This window comes from Planococcus citri, chromosome 3, assembly GCF_950023065.1.
Source record: "Planococcus citri chromosome 3, ihPlaCitr1.1, whole genome shotgun sequence".
Taxonomy (NCBI): Eukaryota; Metazoa; Arthropoda; class Insecta; order Hemiptera; family Pseudococcidae; genus Planococcus; species Planococcus citri.
The window spans coordinates 82,870,276-82,886,850 of NC_088679.1; the positions used below are offsets into that span (position 1 = coordinate 82,870,276).

Here is a 16,575-nt window from a genome sequence, read left to right on the forward strand (position 1 = left end):
AATTTGATGAAATTTTGATGTTTTTATCATTTTTTGACATTTTTTGCTGGTGATGAATTTTTGCACGCTTTTTTGACCTTAGTTTTATCCGGTCAAAAAATTTCGTGCAAGTTCTATGCTGGAGAGCAAAATCTACGATTTCGGCTGACCTGTCAATCAAGTCGGGTGCCATTTCATTTTGTGGGGCCAACTTTTTTTTTTGTAAAGTTTGCTTTAAAATGTTCCTCAGGATTTCCTCTTCATCGGAAAGGGGGGAATGGTGCACTCCATATACCTATGTTACATGCTGGACTACTACGAATCAGCAAATTTTCAATCGCTCAATAGAGCTCCAAAAGTGATTTTGGATTTTGACGACAATGTACCAAGTCGACCCAGAATTTCAAATACTACATATCTTTTGGAACTTTCCCTAAACCGGTTTTGTAGGAGTTAGAGTGAAAAAATTACACGATTTTTTTTCAAAAATCGCTTCTCTATAAGGACCCATATTTCTTCTCCCCCCGGGGGGGGGCATTGAAATTTTATCTGAGTTACTTTCAACTCAAAATTTACATGTCCACTGAATTTAGTCGAAATCCTTTCACATTTTTCATTTCGCGACCCCCCCCCCCCTAACACTGCAGCACACGTCTGTATCAAGAAACCGTAAGCTGTGATCTAGACGAGCTGCTGCAGCTATGTAAAGTAAGGTGTTTATGCGATGACAATAGAATTATATACAGCTAACTAGGTATAACCATAGCCATGGAGGTATTCGTTACTCGCGTATACGCGTATGTTCACGTAGACGTGCAAAGTCGAATGAGTAAAGTACCCAGCAGCCAGCAGACAGCAGCCACCCAACTACCTACCCGGCTACAGGTACTCGTGTACTCGCACTGACTAGTGACTGGTAGGCAGGTATCGGTAAAAATGCAAATTAGCAGCTAGAATCACAGACAGCAGGGAGCCCTTCATTGATATAAATACGTGTCGCAGACGGACGCCGATTAATTTCGCGCTTTAACGAAGGGTTGTAAGATCGATCGCGACAATCCGGTTTTACTTTTATAGTTAATCTTACAGAATATTACTCGTATGTGTTGTGTATTTTGTGATCGTTCCTAGTTGGTTAATTTTACGTTCGCGTGCAGCCAGAGACTATCCCAGTATCCCTGAACGGATTTACTATAGTTACCAAGTAAGTCTTTGACGATTATTTTTTACTCGTATTGTAGGTAGTATTAGGTACATATTTTAGTTATCGATTCTGTTTTACGTTATTTTTTCCTCTTCGCTTTTAATTTCATCATCGTACTCGACCTAAGTACCCGAAATGAAGAGTGGTTTGTAATTTTCTTACCTTAATCTTATTCTCAAAGCGTAATGTGTAGGTTTTTTTTTTTATTCCTATTTTCAAAATAACGTATATTTTTGTATCCGTTAGTTTTTAATATTTGGAAGGTAGGTAGTAGTAGGTACGAGTAATTTCGGTATAAATGGTTAAATATAAATATCCAGGTAGTAGGTATTACTTGGTGAGTTGAACTTATCGCCGTAAATCCTGCGATTAAAAAATTTTTTCAACGATGGAATTCTAATGAGAAAAATCTCGTAATTTGTAAGCCCAATGGGATTTGCGATCGTCTCGCGTGGTTAACCGAACCAACCAAGTGCTCGACACGACTATACCGATATAAATAATATAGGAAAATTTTTCACCTAAAACTACATATTTCACTCGCAGTAATTTTCAGCGATTTCATTTCACGAAATGTCGAAGTAATTTCTATACATTCGACTTATCTCGCGTTGATAATTTTTTTAAACTTACTAGTAATACCTTTTGGAATGAAGAAAATGGCATGCGAAACACCCACATTCTTATAAACATCTTGTCGTATTATAGAAAGTTTTCAAAGTCATTTTTATACGAGTAATATAACTTTTATCCGAGTGCCTGCGAGTTTGCGAGTGAACGGAATTAACTTATCGTGTTTGCGGTTAAAGATGTTCTAATTTTCACCTTAAGCTTAAATGAAATGTGACGCGAGAGAAAAACCGTGAAAACTTTATCCGAATGGTTTCTCGTCTTTATCGTCGTCGCCGAACGCCGATTGGGATTTGAAAATAGCGCTATTTTTACCGCTACTTGATGGGTTTTCGGCAAATGGACAGTACATATTCCGAATGGATGGCGTATTTTTCGGCTTGTTTTCGTTATCGTATGTAGTTTGTTGTTGTGGGGGAGGTCGGTATGTCGGGTGTTTAATTTTTGCTCGATTTTGAGCGCTTATGATGTTCATTAATGTTGTAGAATATTTAATTTCTGGATGTGAATTTACTTGAAATTTATGTTTTAATTACAAAAGTATTTTATAGGGTTAGTCATTTTTTTTGAAATTTGAAATTGTGGCGAAAAAAGTTGTTCCTAAATGATTGAAAATGACCGAGGAAATGATCGAAGTATGAAATTGGATTTTGATGGTAATTTTTGAAATACTCCCAAAATTTCAAATTCATTCTGATCGTAGTGTCACTTTTTGGGATTGAGGGCGATAAGGGGAGGGTGCAAGGCTAAGGCACACTTGAAATGCCATCTTTTATGAATTTTTTTCCGAGTTTAAAAAATAGGTAGGTAGGTAGGTACTAAAAAATATTTTTTTCAAAAAAAAACCTACGTATATTAGATCTATTTTTTCTTATTGTTTCTAAAACTTATCGCGAAATTGAATTTTGAAAAATGGAAAAAGATTATAGGTAGGTATTGATTCATAGGTACCTATTATATGTATATTTTCATTAGAAATTTTTCAAAATGTTTTCTAAAATTTTGATAGGTAACAAATTCGATTTTGAAACTGAACTTTTTCTAGCGAAGGAAGGAAAGGTTACATGTTTAATCGAACAACTCACATTTTTACTAGGTACCTACTTGAATCTTTCGAGGTCAGTTGACAAAATTTAGGTGAATCGACCCGAGTCAACTTTTTCAAAATTTTCCACAGTCTCCATTTTCATTGGTAAGTGGGGGGGGGATTATCTCAAGGCATAGGACTTTCTCACGTGCAGCTTGATCTTGTACATTTTTTGGTCAGTGGTAAGAAATTTGGCATAGGGTATTAGTGGGGGCTTCTAGTGCGCAAATGCCTCCAATTTTTTTCCTTCGAGATTTTTTAACCCTCAAAATTGATTTTGAAAATGTTGCCCGAAATTCGACTAATTTTGAATATTTCTTTTCTTCAAGGTAAAAATCTGCAATTTTTCTTAAAACCCCAATCAAAAAATTTGAAAAATTGAGTAAAATGGGGTTGAGTCGCTAAATGCAAATCCAAGATTTTTTAGATGATTTTCTGAGAATCAAATTCCTACTTAATCTTTTTTTTGAGATTCCAAAAATTCTCTGCAAAATTTCTCAGTTTCTAGCTTCGAAAAAATTGACTTGAAACTCTGTAGGAGAAGGATTGAAATCATTTCCAAAATTTTTGAAGATCTTACGACGTTTTGGCAATTGGAAGAATCCCACTTGACAGCCATAATTTTGAACCAGCCGAAGCTAAATCGAAACAGCATTTTTCGATTTTTGGTAAATTTTTGAAAATTTACCTAAACTGGTTCAAACCTCTTTGGGTGGTTCTGGAGCTTCCGAGAGATTTTTGAAAATCAGATTTTTCGCAAAATTTTACCCAATAAAGTAAAGTTGGAAAGCTAAAATTTACTTTGCGCTTTAATTTCAACTTGTTCAATCGATTGGAGGATGATTTTGGGCTATTTTGGAGTCTCCAATCATACTAGCTTGGAAATTTCATATGATTTTTTCGAATTTTTATAAAGTGGGTCATTACCTACTAAAGAAGCACCAGTCGCGTTTATGTGTGGTGAAGTTAAATTAGACTGATTTTATGGAACTTTTTGAAAATCTAAAATTTCAAAAACAGGTCAATTTGGTGAAATTTTTATTTTTTTCCTCATTTTTGGCCTAATTTGATTTTGAAAAATTCACCAAAAGTTTAACACTTGAAATTGTTTTGTAAAATTTTGATTTTTTCAAATTTTTGGCGCAAACTTTATTTTTAAAAATTCATTGAAGTACATACGCAGTTTTGCTCCTAAAATTTTGGCTGCTCCTTCGATTTAGCTTTGATGTTTCTTGTTTGTATATTTTTTTCCTCGATTACTAAATAAAAAGTACTTAGAGCTGAAAAGTTGAATTCGCCAACATAATGTTTGATGATTGATAAATACGTTTCAAATTTTGGGCGCATTTCAGACCCCCTCCCCTTCCTTCCCAACTCACCGTTGATTCGAAATGTCTTTACCTGTCATCAAATTACATAGGCTATTTAAAAAAATTATCGAATCGAGCGCGTTATTTATTACCTACTATTTTTGCACATTTCGGTGCGTAATATAAATCTTCTCGAGTAGGTTCAGCTCCGTTTCATTATCCCCCCCCCCCGCTGGATTTTGGTGTATTTTTTGTTTTTCGGGTCAAACAAAAAAATTCAATGTCGTGCCGAAATGCCCAAAAATTATTGAATTTGGGTCATTCAACTTTCCCACCCTCTCTGTCCTCTCACTTGTTTATCAAAATCTGACACCTCAATAATAATCATTGCAAATTTTTCTCCGAAATTATTTTCAAAAAGTACGATACTTATTCTTAAAAACTAGTTTTAGGTAATCATTTCCTAATTTAAAATTTTCAGAACTTGGACAAGACAGGTTGAATAAACTTCTTTTCAAAAATAAATAAATAATTTAACGATAATAATGATCGAATAAAAATAATTACACCCCCGGGAATAATACGAGAAAAAAACGAAGGAAAGCGATGATTACAAACCACAAATCATTTCAAATTATGTATTTTTAATTGACGAGCATCCGTGACCGGATATGATTGAAATATTTTCAGGAAATTAGTTAATCAGTAATGTACCCGCGAAAGGGAAATGAAAAAATTTACGCCTAAATCGAACTATAGGCAAGCAATTTTAAAATATTATTCCGGTCACGTTTGTTTTCACCAGTTTTTCGCCCATTTCTGGAAATTTTATGCAGCACGTGAGCGCGAATCGTAAACTTATACGTAATTGGACGAATCTACTCTTTTAATTATACATACTCGCTATCGATGCTTCAATGCGTCACGCGTCTAATCGGATGTTAGGTGATTTTATTTGTTATAGTTTTCGAACGGCAGGCTTGCAGCACGCAGCAGAAGAGTTTTTCAAGCTGAAGCATATAGCTATAAGCTGCAAAATACAGTACTATTTATGGATTGTTTAATCGAATTTTATAAACTTTTCGCGCCAGTGGTACTGCTGGTATTATACAATGTTGGCGGAATTTCGGCGTCCTGTTATAACAAATACGTCATTAGTGAGTTGAATTTTTGACTAACCATAAGCTCGTTTCTAGTCGCTTAATCTGGTCACATATACCAGTAACGTATCACGTGTGCAATATCAGCTACGTGCCAGCTTCTACACAAATGTACGAGTTGTAACATATTTATACAATATGTCGTGTGTGTGTGTGGATGGGACGTCATTGGGGGGGGGGGGGGGAAGGAATAAAAACGGGGTCGATTTTAATTTCAATTAATAATACCGAGAGGGAGTGAGAGTTTTCAAGAAATTTGGGGTGTTTCGAGTATCGACGAATTCAAAATTGCAAGAAAATATCTCGAGTAGCTGAGATAATTCACGTGAAATGTGAATTCACTCGTTATTTGTACCAGATTCGATGCGAGATGCGATATGCTTTCGTTAAGTTGTCGTTAATCGAATAATAATTCATTCTGATAAATTTGTGCAGAAAGAGGACTGTCATGCGAAGACAAGCAGTTGATATTAGAAATGCATAATCAGTTGCGACAATCAGTTGCTCTAGGACAAGTTCAAGGCCAGCCGGGTGCTTCCTCGATGATGCTCATAGTAAGTATTTCTACCACCATCGCGATCGTCGTCTAAATTCGCTTTAATGTCGTATTCGGATTTTATACATATCTAATCTATATACGATTTGATGAAGAGGAGGTGCAGAAGAGATAACTGATACGGTATGCGATGTACCTACAGATCTGTGTCATAAATTGGAAATTTGGACGAAAGACAGAAGTAAGATGCGAGAAAATTCCGAGCCCGAGTTTTAATTATACCTACTCATTATAAAAACAAGTATATGTAAATGTGTGTGTGCGTGGAACAAGAATCGACGAAAAAAAAAATGTATCGAGCAATGAGGTTGGTACGAGATTTCGTATAATTTGATCGTTAACGTCTTTTGAATGAGCCAAAGAGCTAAAAACCGGCGGGCGTTTTCGCGTAATAAAATTTTTTACAACGTGAAACTTAATTAATTTAAATATACGCGCGAGTCGAAAATTTTTTGGACATATTCGGTAATTTATTCGCGTCTGAATTTTTTTCCACCCTTCTAATTTTATTTTTATTTTTTCACGCGCAGTCTTGGGATCAAGAATTGGCCAATAAAGCTCAGCAGTTAGCGGATTCTTGTAATTACGGCCACGATTCACTTTCAGCGCGATCAGTTCGTAAGTATTGAATATTATTACTATACCTACCTAGTACCTTACCTACCCCTTTAGGCGAAATGAATAAAATAAAATAAAAAAATAATAATCAAGGTATCGCAAGTATAAATGATGAACGATCCGATCACGTTTTTTTAATTACTGAACTAACCGAGAAGTAAGATATACGAATAGGAAAAAGACGAGTAATTCGTATAATGAATAAGTATGTGTAGGTGTTTCATCAGGTGTTTGATGACGGAACGAATAAAAGACGCGGTAATATCCGAAAAATACTCCTCACTCACTCACCCCCCCCCCCCCGCCCGGCCGTATACACCAGTCATCATCAGTCGAACGATAAATGTCAGGGATTCGTAATCGTGTGTCGGTCTCCTCGGATTCAACTCTCTACGAGACCTTAACATATTATTGACCAAGGTGAGAGTTGATCTACTCGTAAGTTGCCCGAGCGACGTCTTCATATGGGTAGATAATACTAGATAGGTTAGGTGCCTCGTCTCCTCCTGTCTATTCCATTTCCTAGTTAATGGTCTCCTTGAGAAGAGTTTTTCATTAATCAAATTTTTCGGTGATGAGGTTTCACTTTCTATCTTGAACGAAAGAATTGCAGTTGTACGGTCAGTTCATAGGTTGGGGAATGGCTAATGGGGATCGATCGAAGAAAATCTGCGAGGATGATTCTCTATGAACAAGATGAACACTTGGTAGACGTGTTGATAGTAAGTACGATAGGTAGATTCGTACAAAATCTAGAATATCTAAAAACAGTTCAATTTCACATTTCTGCAAAAAAATCTCCACCTTTTTTGAATTTCTGATAAAAAATCAAAACTTTTCTGAAATCTTGACAAAAATTGAGACCTTTTAAAAGAAATTCTGATAAAAAATCAAGACGATTGGAAAAACGAGGTAGGTATGTATTTTCGAATTATATACTGGAAAACATGAGAACTTTTTCCCAACGTTGGCTAAAAAATCTTGACTTTTTTCAAATTTCTGATAAAAATTGTGACTTATTCGTTAAAATTTTTGGGGAAAAACAGAAATTTTTAAATCTCTCGCTGAAAAATCAAAACTTTTCAAACTGGCAAATGGCACCTTATATTAATTTTTTGACAAAAAAAATCAGGTCGATTTCAGAATCGAGACTTTTTTGCATTTCTGTAAAAAAAAAATTAGGACTTTTCTCCAACTCTCGCTAAAAACTCGGGATTTTTGCAAATTTTCTGACATGAACCTGTCTCTTTTTAAAATTTTTGGTAAAAAATCCAAAAGTCGTTAGAATCCCTTGCTTGAAAATTGGGATTCTTTGAATATTTTCTCTCGACTAGAAGCGGGACTTTTATTAATTTCTGGCAAAAAGTCGAGACTTCTTTAAAACTTCTGTTTGAAAATCGAGACTTTTTCGCATTTCTGGTAAAAAATCAGGATTTCTTGAAATCTCCGGTTAGAAAATGGAAACTTTTTCGAATTTCTGGCAAACATCTGGACTTCTTTGAAATCCTAAAAAATCAAATTTTCTTAAATCTTGCAAAAACCAAGACTTTTTTTGAAATTTTGACAAAAATTATGATTTTGAGCTAAAAATTAGGACTTGTAAAAAGTACATTTGATGGGCGCTTCCGATAAGTCTTTTTAAGGTTTCAACTTTCAAACTCCTTTTTCACCTCATCACTGGAAAATTGTTTGATTGGCACAGGAGATTGATATGTATGTATTTAGTAGATTTCTGTGAGCAGTCTAACTGCGTTTTCCAAAGGTTTAAATTTTTCAGCCTCCTCGCCTTTTCCTCCTGCTTACTCACTCACTCTCTCCCTATCCCACAAATTCAGGAGTCCGTGCTTACCCCCTCGCGGGGGGTTTTACCAACTGTAGCTCATTCTGCGAGAAATTTTGTGTTATGTACAACAACAATGAACTTACGCAATGTTTCATAGCAGTGAAATTCAATGAGATATGACCAAAAAATCATCCTGGAGGAGGCAGGAGCCACCAGAGGAGAAGGCTGATTGACCGATGGTGTTTTTACGAATGTGTTCATTTGTAATAGTCGTATTAAAAATTCATTTCATTTCATAAAACGCGTACGACTGCCATTTTTTTCACTCATGTAGTGTAGGTAAAGTACCTAATGTAGAGAATTTAAATGAATAATCGTATTTTTGAATCTTATCCTAAAGAAAACTAACTTCTCAAAACATTTTCCCCTTCAATACGAGTATGATCCACATGGTAATTGTACTTTTCGAATTACTTCGAATGTAAGTTTTTGAAAATTCAATTTAAATTTCGCGGATTAAAATACCAGGCAAACTTCGCTCGCTGGATGTGTTTTACAAACGACGTAAACGTTTGAAATTCAATTTTCTACCACACGATATCGTTTACTCGTTGAAAAATAATTTTCGCTTTTGGCTATTCCCTTTCCGAATTTGCTACCATCAACATCTTGAAAATCTTTCGCAATTATTCCGATGAAAATGGATTTGTTTTCTTGAAAGGTGGGGGGAGGGGTACGACGAATTATTGAAAATCAAACCCTAATCGCGTTGTAATAATATTTCATCTTTTATCGACGATTATACGTAAATGGAAAAAAATAGGAAATATACGTAAGAGCAACAATTCTAAATCGTCTCATTTTTCGATGTTTTTTTTTTTGGCGTCGAAATGAAACCCACGTTAGCTTTGCGTCGAATTAATCCGTTTAATCATTACGTATTATTTTCTCTTCAATCCCGTACTATACACATTCTAGTCTTCATTGAAGCATGATTTGAATGAACAGTTCGCTGTGGCAGGTTTTACCTCTCCTGTTAACCTCGTCTACATTCTTTTCGTACACCCGCGCCCGGTGCTCTGATTTACTCGAATAGGTGTGATTAAAATTGCATAAACTATCGCCGTGAGTTTAACTTGTACATATAACGCAGCTGCCTATCTATTTTGAAGAACACTGACAAGTCGCGAATCCCTGTTGACGCGAGAGTTTTGTATCACTTTCGATAATAATATTCTGGCGCGGAAAAAAAAAAAAAAATATTATTCATTACGATACGATGTAGATAGGGTATTAGGTATAGGTACATTTCTATACGTTGGTCGGGGAATTTGAATTTAACTGCGAACCTGCTTCAATAATTTTGAAAATGCTTTTTCTGTAGATAGGTAATCGAAAGACACAAGGGAAATGTAATGGCCTTTCATACTCTCAACAGCTTCGCATGAAATTTTAGGGAAAGAAAACGAAGTTGAAGAACACGGACTATGTTTTGACTCTTGAAGCTCTATGATTCGTTAAAGTTTTAAAAATTACCAAATCACTATGAAGATCCTATACTTGTGTGATAAGTACGCTTTTTTTTGTTTTTTCAACCAGTAAGAACGTTTTTTAGAAGAAACATTCGGATTCAATCACTTCGTTAAATTGAGCGAATTTGTGTACCTCATTTAGTATGCATCGAGTATTTTTTTCTATTACAGAATTGAATTTGTGTTTTTAGAGGTGAAAGTATTAAACAGAAATCTCGAAAAAATTCAATTCTGCGTGTCCCACATACAATACGTCTTCTTCGCTTGTTTCCCCTCTTTTGTTTTTTTTGTCACATTTGCTAAGAAGATCTTGCTTTCTTGACAAAATTTCTAAAGACTTTTTTTTTTTTAAAACTTCTAATAGGATCTTGTTTTTTTTTTTTCATTAAAATTTCCAAAAAGCCCCAGTTTTTTGCCAAATATTTCAAAAATGTTCTTCGTTTCTCAAAACAACTGAAAACTTCCTGCAAACATTCTAATTTTTGTGAAAAAATGACCAAAAAGTTTTTTTTTTTGCAAAATGTTCAAGAAGATGTAATTTTTTTGTGAAGTGGAATTTCCAAAAAGTCCGGATTCGTTTTGCCACAATTCTCAAAAAGTTCTTTTTTCATCATTTTTTTGCCAGAATTACCAAAAAGTCTTGTCGTCGAAATTTTCATAAAGTCCTCATTTTTTGTTAAAGTTGTCAGAAAATCATGTTTTTTTTGCATAAATTCTCAAACATTGAAATACCTTCGGTGAAAAACTGCTAAAACTGCCAAAAAGATCTTTCTTTCTTGGCAACATTTCCAAAAAGTCTCAAGTTCCAACAAAATGATTTTTTTTGAAAAAATGGCTCAAAAAATTTTGTATTTTTAACAAAATTTCTGGGAAATAATGTCTAATTTTTTTTCTACAAGCACAATCCTCAAAAAGTTCTGATTTTTTTGCCAAAATTGTAGAAACGATTTTTTTGCCCAAACTACTGGGCAGATCAGGACAGATCCTGTTTTTTTTTTTTTGACAAATTGTCAAGAAGTCTCTTTTCTTTTTTGACAAAACTTGGAAAAATTGAATTTTAATGTGATTTACTTCAATATATGGCTAAAAAATATGAGTCTTTCAAGGAAATTTAGCTCCTCACAGGACAGTAAATCCCCAAAATTAAGGAGTTATAAATGCAATTTACGAGTATTATATTTTGAGAAAAAAATGTGATTTTTTTGGTGAGTTCATCAAGAATTTTGTTTAAAATTAAGGGAGCTGTGAGGCAGAAAGTCGATGAAATTTTTAGGTAGGTACATTGGAAAATTAATTTGTCCAAAACGCCTTCAATTTTAGAGATACTTGCTCGGGTCAAAAGTAATCGTGGTGAGAAATTTATTTCTTGGGAATTCAGAAACCGCGTGGGCAAAAGTTGTCATCGTGGTAATAAAAATTTCCCAATGATTATTAAAAAATATAGTTTCGATTTTTCAAACTAGGTACTGAACCTGTCTTTTATACGTGTTTTCAAACTGTTGGTTTGAGTTTCGATAAAATTTCGCCTTAAAGGACTCGTTTTATGTAGTACCTACCTATTTATTGAGATAATTTTTAATTATCATTCGCAAAAACTAACATTAATATTTTGCCTGTTCGTTGATTCGCTTCACAGAACGATTCTACGTTGGACAGAACATCGCCACCACGTGGTCGACGTGGGAAAGAGATTCTGTAGCTGATTTTGCAACTCAAATAAAAGCGTGGTTTAACGAGGTATACGCTTACCGATTTAATAGCGGATTTAGCCACGAAACTGGTCATTATTCGCAGGTTTGTACTGTTCAAGTTGAACGTTTGCATATATGTACATGTCGCGCTAATATTATATTTAGTACGTAGACGGTAGATGTACCGCTTATTTATACCTAAGTATACTATACGTTTACGTACACTACCATTTTGAAAGAAGAAAATCGCCAATATTTCTACTCGTAAGTACCTAACTACCTATATTATTTTGACGCGGGATCAGTCAGTTGGTACGTCGAGTACCTACATTATGGGCACGTGTTATGACGATAGCGATAATAGCAATGTGCATAATCTTGTATACTTATTTGAATTTAAGAACCTCGTCTTTGAATTGTCGTTGCAGATGGTCTGGGGTGATACGTACCTCATCGGTTGCGGATTCACATATTTTTACGACGGCTATAGGTACCAGAAAATTTACGTCTGCAATTACGGCCCTGGGTAAGTTCAAATCAAATAAACACGGCTCAACTACTCGTACGAGTAAATTCCCACAAAACAATTATCGGTATCTAATTTGATTTTTCGCCTTCTCTTCAACAGCGGTAACGTTGCCGGTAAAGCTCCTTATTATCCCGGGCAACCTGCTTGCGACACGCACGGTATGATCGGTTCCTCGAAATATTACGGATTATGTGGTAAGCAAAGTGCACCATTACCATTACCATTACCATATTACCTATGCAGTTTACAAGCAATTCCAGTATAGTCATCGTTGAAATGTACATAACTATTATTTATTGTTTTGTTGTGTTCGCAGATTCTTATAGAACTTTCTATCCGGATTACACGTGCTATAAATACTAAATTCAAAAAAAAAAAAAAAAAAATGAAAAACAACGTGTCACCTACTCGTATGTATGTATGTACTATGCTCGTATGTACTGATGATGAAGGTGGTGCGAAACAGTCTAGTCCTTGGTGATGATGATGATGATGAGCGTACAAAATGCTCAGCCAGCAAAATCATTAAAGCATTTCGTATTTTGTTTATAAATCATTTTTGTCTCGCTTTAAAAAATATATGTACGTATAACTATAGTTTGTAATTATTAATGTTGAAGTTTTTATTGCGGAAGATGGTAACGTCATCGCATCAGCAGCAGCTGTGAAAATGACTTTTGAAAAGCAAAATTGAAAAGAGAAAAATATGTAGATGGAATTTTTTGTTTTTTAGATCACATGCAAGCTTTCATCAACGATCGGGCCCACCTACGTACTCCGTAGGGACAAAATTTTCGGAGCACCAGAATGATCTTACCCAGAAAATGAGTCCGCCAGATGACAAAAGAAATAATTGGACCCCCTCCTCCCTCTCGCAAGACCGATCCTCTGGGGCGACTTTTTTTTTTTCAAGGAGACATCCTAAGACACATGGAAATGGCGGCTATTTTGATTGACGGGTCAGCCGAAATCGCAGATTTTGTTTTCCAAAATAGAACTCGTACGAAATTTTTTGAATTGGACAACGCTAGATGGAAAGAGCATGCAGAAATTCATCACCAGTCAGAATTTCAAGTGCCGAAGTGTATGTTTCGATTTTTTGGCGAATTGAAAAAATAAAATGTTACCAAATTGACGTAGAAAACTGAAATTTGGCATATACCCTGTTTTCGACTTTGAAAACGCTTCCAGGTTATATTTGAAACTTGAAATTTCCACAAAATTTCATCAAATGAAGTTAGAAATCCGAAATTCACGCTGCAATCCAACAAACACGTTATTAAGTCAGATGCTGGTGGGTTCAAGTCGTTTTGGAGCCTCCAGCCACTTTTTGGAAATCACCGGACCTCCCCAGTAAATTTTTGAAACTTGAAATTCCCACAACATTCAATCGAATATGTACAGATCCAGCCGAAATTCACTTTGCAAACTAATTTCAATACGGTATGAAGTTGACTTCATGTGGATTTCAATCCGTTTTGGAGCCTCCGGCGGGTTTTTTGAAACTACTTCTGTTTTTCAAAATACTATGTCCCGCTAATCTGAATTTTTGAGGCGTCTCAGATCCGCCTCTCTCGTCTCTCCTATTCCTCAACTCATCGCTGGTCTTCGAACCATTTATTCAAATTTTTAATTTAAAAAATTCGTGATAATTACACGAATTTTCATTTAATTTTCGAACCATTTGAGGCACGGGCACTGGGCACTGGGCAGTACAAACGATGAAGTTTTCAGCATAAACCTAGCACAAACGAATGGTAAAGTTTAAAGCCTATCGGATTGAACGGACTGCCGAGAAATTGACACTTCTCCCTCCCCTCCTCCTCGAATTACGAGTAGTAGGTATATTCGAAGAACATTCTGCACCAAATAAAAAATATCAATTAACGAAAATAAATTTTAATCCGATAGACACACAAAAAAATGTACATGCAAAAAAATAATTTATTAAAATAAATAATACTTAGAAAACATACTTAATACCATGTTTCGAAGGAAAGCTTGCGAATGAAGTAAAGAAAATGAAGTAGGTACCTACTCGTACGTATACGACGATGAATGTGGGGGGAAAAAAGTAAAGCTTATATAATATTGTCCTTTTACGTAAATATGAAATCTTATAATTGTTTTACCATTCGATGAAAATTGTACAAATGTCTCTCGAGGTTATGTATATACCTACTTGATCGGAGAAAGATGAGAAGATTTTCGAAGAAAAATGATGAATTGTGTGGTAATACGTTTTAGAAAAAATCTTATTCTGAAAATAATAAAGAAACCATATTAGCCGATATTGCGTTCGAAATACTCGTAAATGTACAGATGAGAGAAGCCCTTCTTGCCTGGTTAGTGCTCGCTGCTCGCTTACCTTATGATTAAAGAGTCTGTCATGTGCGCGATGTTATTCGCTGGATAAACTCGGACATAGGACCCCAGATTCGGTATTTTCTTCCGCGTTTACTTTGCCAATGGTCAGTGTGATGAGGTTGTTTGTGGTTCCGCTGGAAACCAGCCTGATTTTCGTTACACCGCAAAATATCGAGTCCAGGATGTCGCCTGAGGAGCGAGTTGTATTGTAAGTTACAATAATGTAAGTTGAGAAACTTGCCAACTATGCCGAATTGCCGATGAAAGCTGCGGTACATGCGAACTTACCGGGTATCGAATCAATTCCGCAGATCGAGTCGCTGATTACAGAATATTCGCCTAGTTCGGAACCGCCTCCTATTTGGACATAGTCTGCAATACCGTTTTGATCGCACTGAAATTCGAAAATGCAATATAGGCTACAACGTAGGTATAGTTAATTTATCGCATAGTTCGGTTATACCTATTACCATCGTGACCGAAATTATACTTTAGGTGTTTATTTATTTTGAATTAAGAATTCCAAAAAAAAAAATTGTTATAGCCATTCAAAAACTTTCAAAAGAATTTTAGAAATATTATAGGGTGATTTGTGTTTTCAAAAAATATATTCATAGCGTTATTATAGCCATAAGTTGTTCCGTTGAAACGAAGAGAGGAATATTCGAATGTTTCTTCGCGAAATTGAAAAAGAAATAGAATTAACGATTGTTATTTTTTTTTATCGAATCACCGCTGTTTTTTTTTCGTAGTAGAGCCATAATTGAGTTTGTGTGACGTTTTTTGATACCTCGAGTTATTTACGTATTATTGAATTGTCATTCCATCTCTTTCTTTCTTCGTCGAATGTTTTCAAATTCGAGTTGAAAAGAGAGGACATTTTCGAAAAAATCTTGTTTTTTTCGCTCCTGCGGCTACCCAATAAGAAGGGCGGGAAGGCTTCCGATAAGACTTTGTTGGACTCGAGGGAAAATATTGAAAAATTTTGCTGAAAAAATTAGGAATTTTTAATTAGGTATTCGTGTCTTTTCTTTCATTAGATCTATTTCTTGATTTTTTTCAATTTTGGTAGTCTTCTTGGCTCCACTTTTTCGAACCTTTGTGGAAAATAAAAGAGTAGAGAGTTATTTTCTCATTAAAATTGACAACGTCAGGGAGTAGGAGTGAGTGAAAAAAAAACTCAAATTAAGAGCCCCTCTAACGATCTTTCAGGAGAATTCTACAGTAAAACTTGGAATTTTTTTTTGTTAAGCTTTATACTCGTAGTTTATCGCGTGAATGTCTTTGTTGTGATATTACATACGTTTACCTTCGAAAAAATAAATTTAGATTTTCCGCAGGTACTCACGTTATGAAAAGTGCCGGTTTCGGTGTATCGTGTTTTTTCATACGTATTTATTCCAACAGTCAATGAGAGAATTTGAATTTTGGCCGGATGCATCGCTAATAAACTGCAGTTCACTCGTTGGCCGTAGTTACGCAGTGTGTAAATATTCGTATTACTGTCCACCAAAATGTTGCAGGCTGTAAAACAACAATTATATAAATACAGATACGTTACGAGCAATACGAGCATGCAATTTAATAGTTGCAGAAATTCTCTATATATTATGTAGTTATGTAAATTCTTGGTCATTAATTACCTGAAAATCCGACGTTTTGCTGAATTTGTGTAAGCCTTGCCGTTTGCCAAAAATTTCGCTTTTTTAAAAATTGACAAAATTGTCGTTTTTTTGTAGAAAATTTCAAAACCTCTCCTTCCTTTCTAAAAATAGTCCAAAAGGTTTGCTTTCACGCCGAAGATTGCGAAAAAGTCATTTTTTGCCCATAATTTCCGATAAGTCCTGATTTTTTCTGAAATTAAGTACCTATCAAAGTTTTGCTTTTTAGCAAAACTGTTATTTACTAAAATGTCTCGCTTTATTTTTTCAAGAATTACCAAAATACTTTTCTTTCTTTCCAGAAATTGTCACGCAGTAGGTAGATATTACTTTTTTGTCAATACCTAATTCTCAAAAAGTCCTTTTTTTTGCTAAAATTGTCAAAGTTTCGTATTTTAACAAAATTTCTAAATAAATTCCCTTTTTTAAAAAAAGTTCAAAAAGCTTTACTTTTTTCCTCAAGAATCT

At 35.0% G+C, this 16,575-nt stretch overlaps 2 protein-coding genes across 2 annotated transcripts in view; one reads left to right on the forward strand and one right to left on the reverse strand.

The window, feature by feature from the left end:
- Positions 1-981: 981 nt before the first annotated feature.
- On the forward strand, positions 982-12,676 carry LOC135839900 (venom allergen 5-like). Its single transcript, XM_065356154.1, has 8 exons — positions 982-1,183; positions 5,156-5,367; positions 5,806-5,924; positions 6,457-6,544; positions 11,496-11,653; positions 11,979-12,076; positions 12,179-12,273; positions 12,396-12,676. The coding sequence occupies exons 2-8, from the start codon at positions 5,262-5,264 to the stop codon at positions 12,440-12,442; spliced, it is 711 nt and encodes a 236-aa protein (XP_065212226.1). The 5' UTR covers positions 982-1,183; positions 5,156-5,261; the 3' UTR covers positions 12,443-12,676.
- A 1,286-nt stretch (positions 12,677-13,962) lies between these two features.
- LOC135839896 (corticotropin-releasing factor-binding protein) overlaps positions 13,963-16,575 on the reverse strand; it is a 46,682-nt gene continuing 44,069 nt past the window's right edge. The window contains exons 5-8 of the mRNA XM_065356148.1: positions 15,795-15,970; positions 14,735-14,840; positions 14,448-14,635; positions 13,963-14,339 (exon numbers count right to left, since the gene is read on the reverse strand). Coding sequence (XP_065212220.1) covers positions 14,481-14,635; positions 14,735-14,840; positions 15,795-15,970 — 437 coding nt within the window. The 3' untranslated portion in view covers positions 13,963-14,339; positions 14,448-14,480. The remainder of the gene's footprint in view (positions 14,340-14,447; positions 14,636-14,734; positions 14,841-15,794; positions 15,971-16,575) is intronic.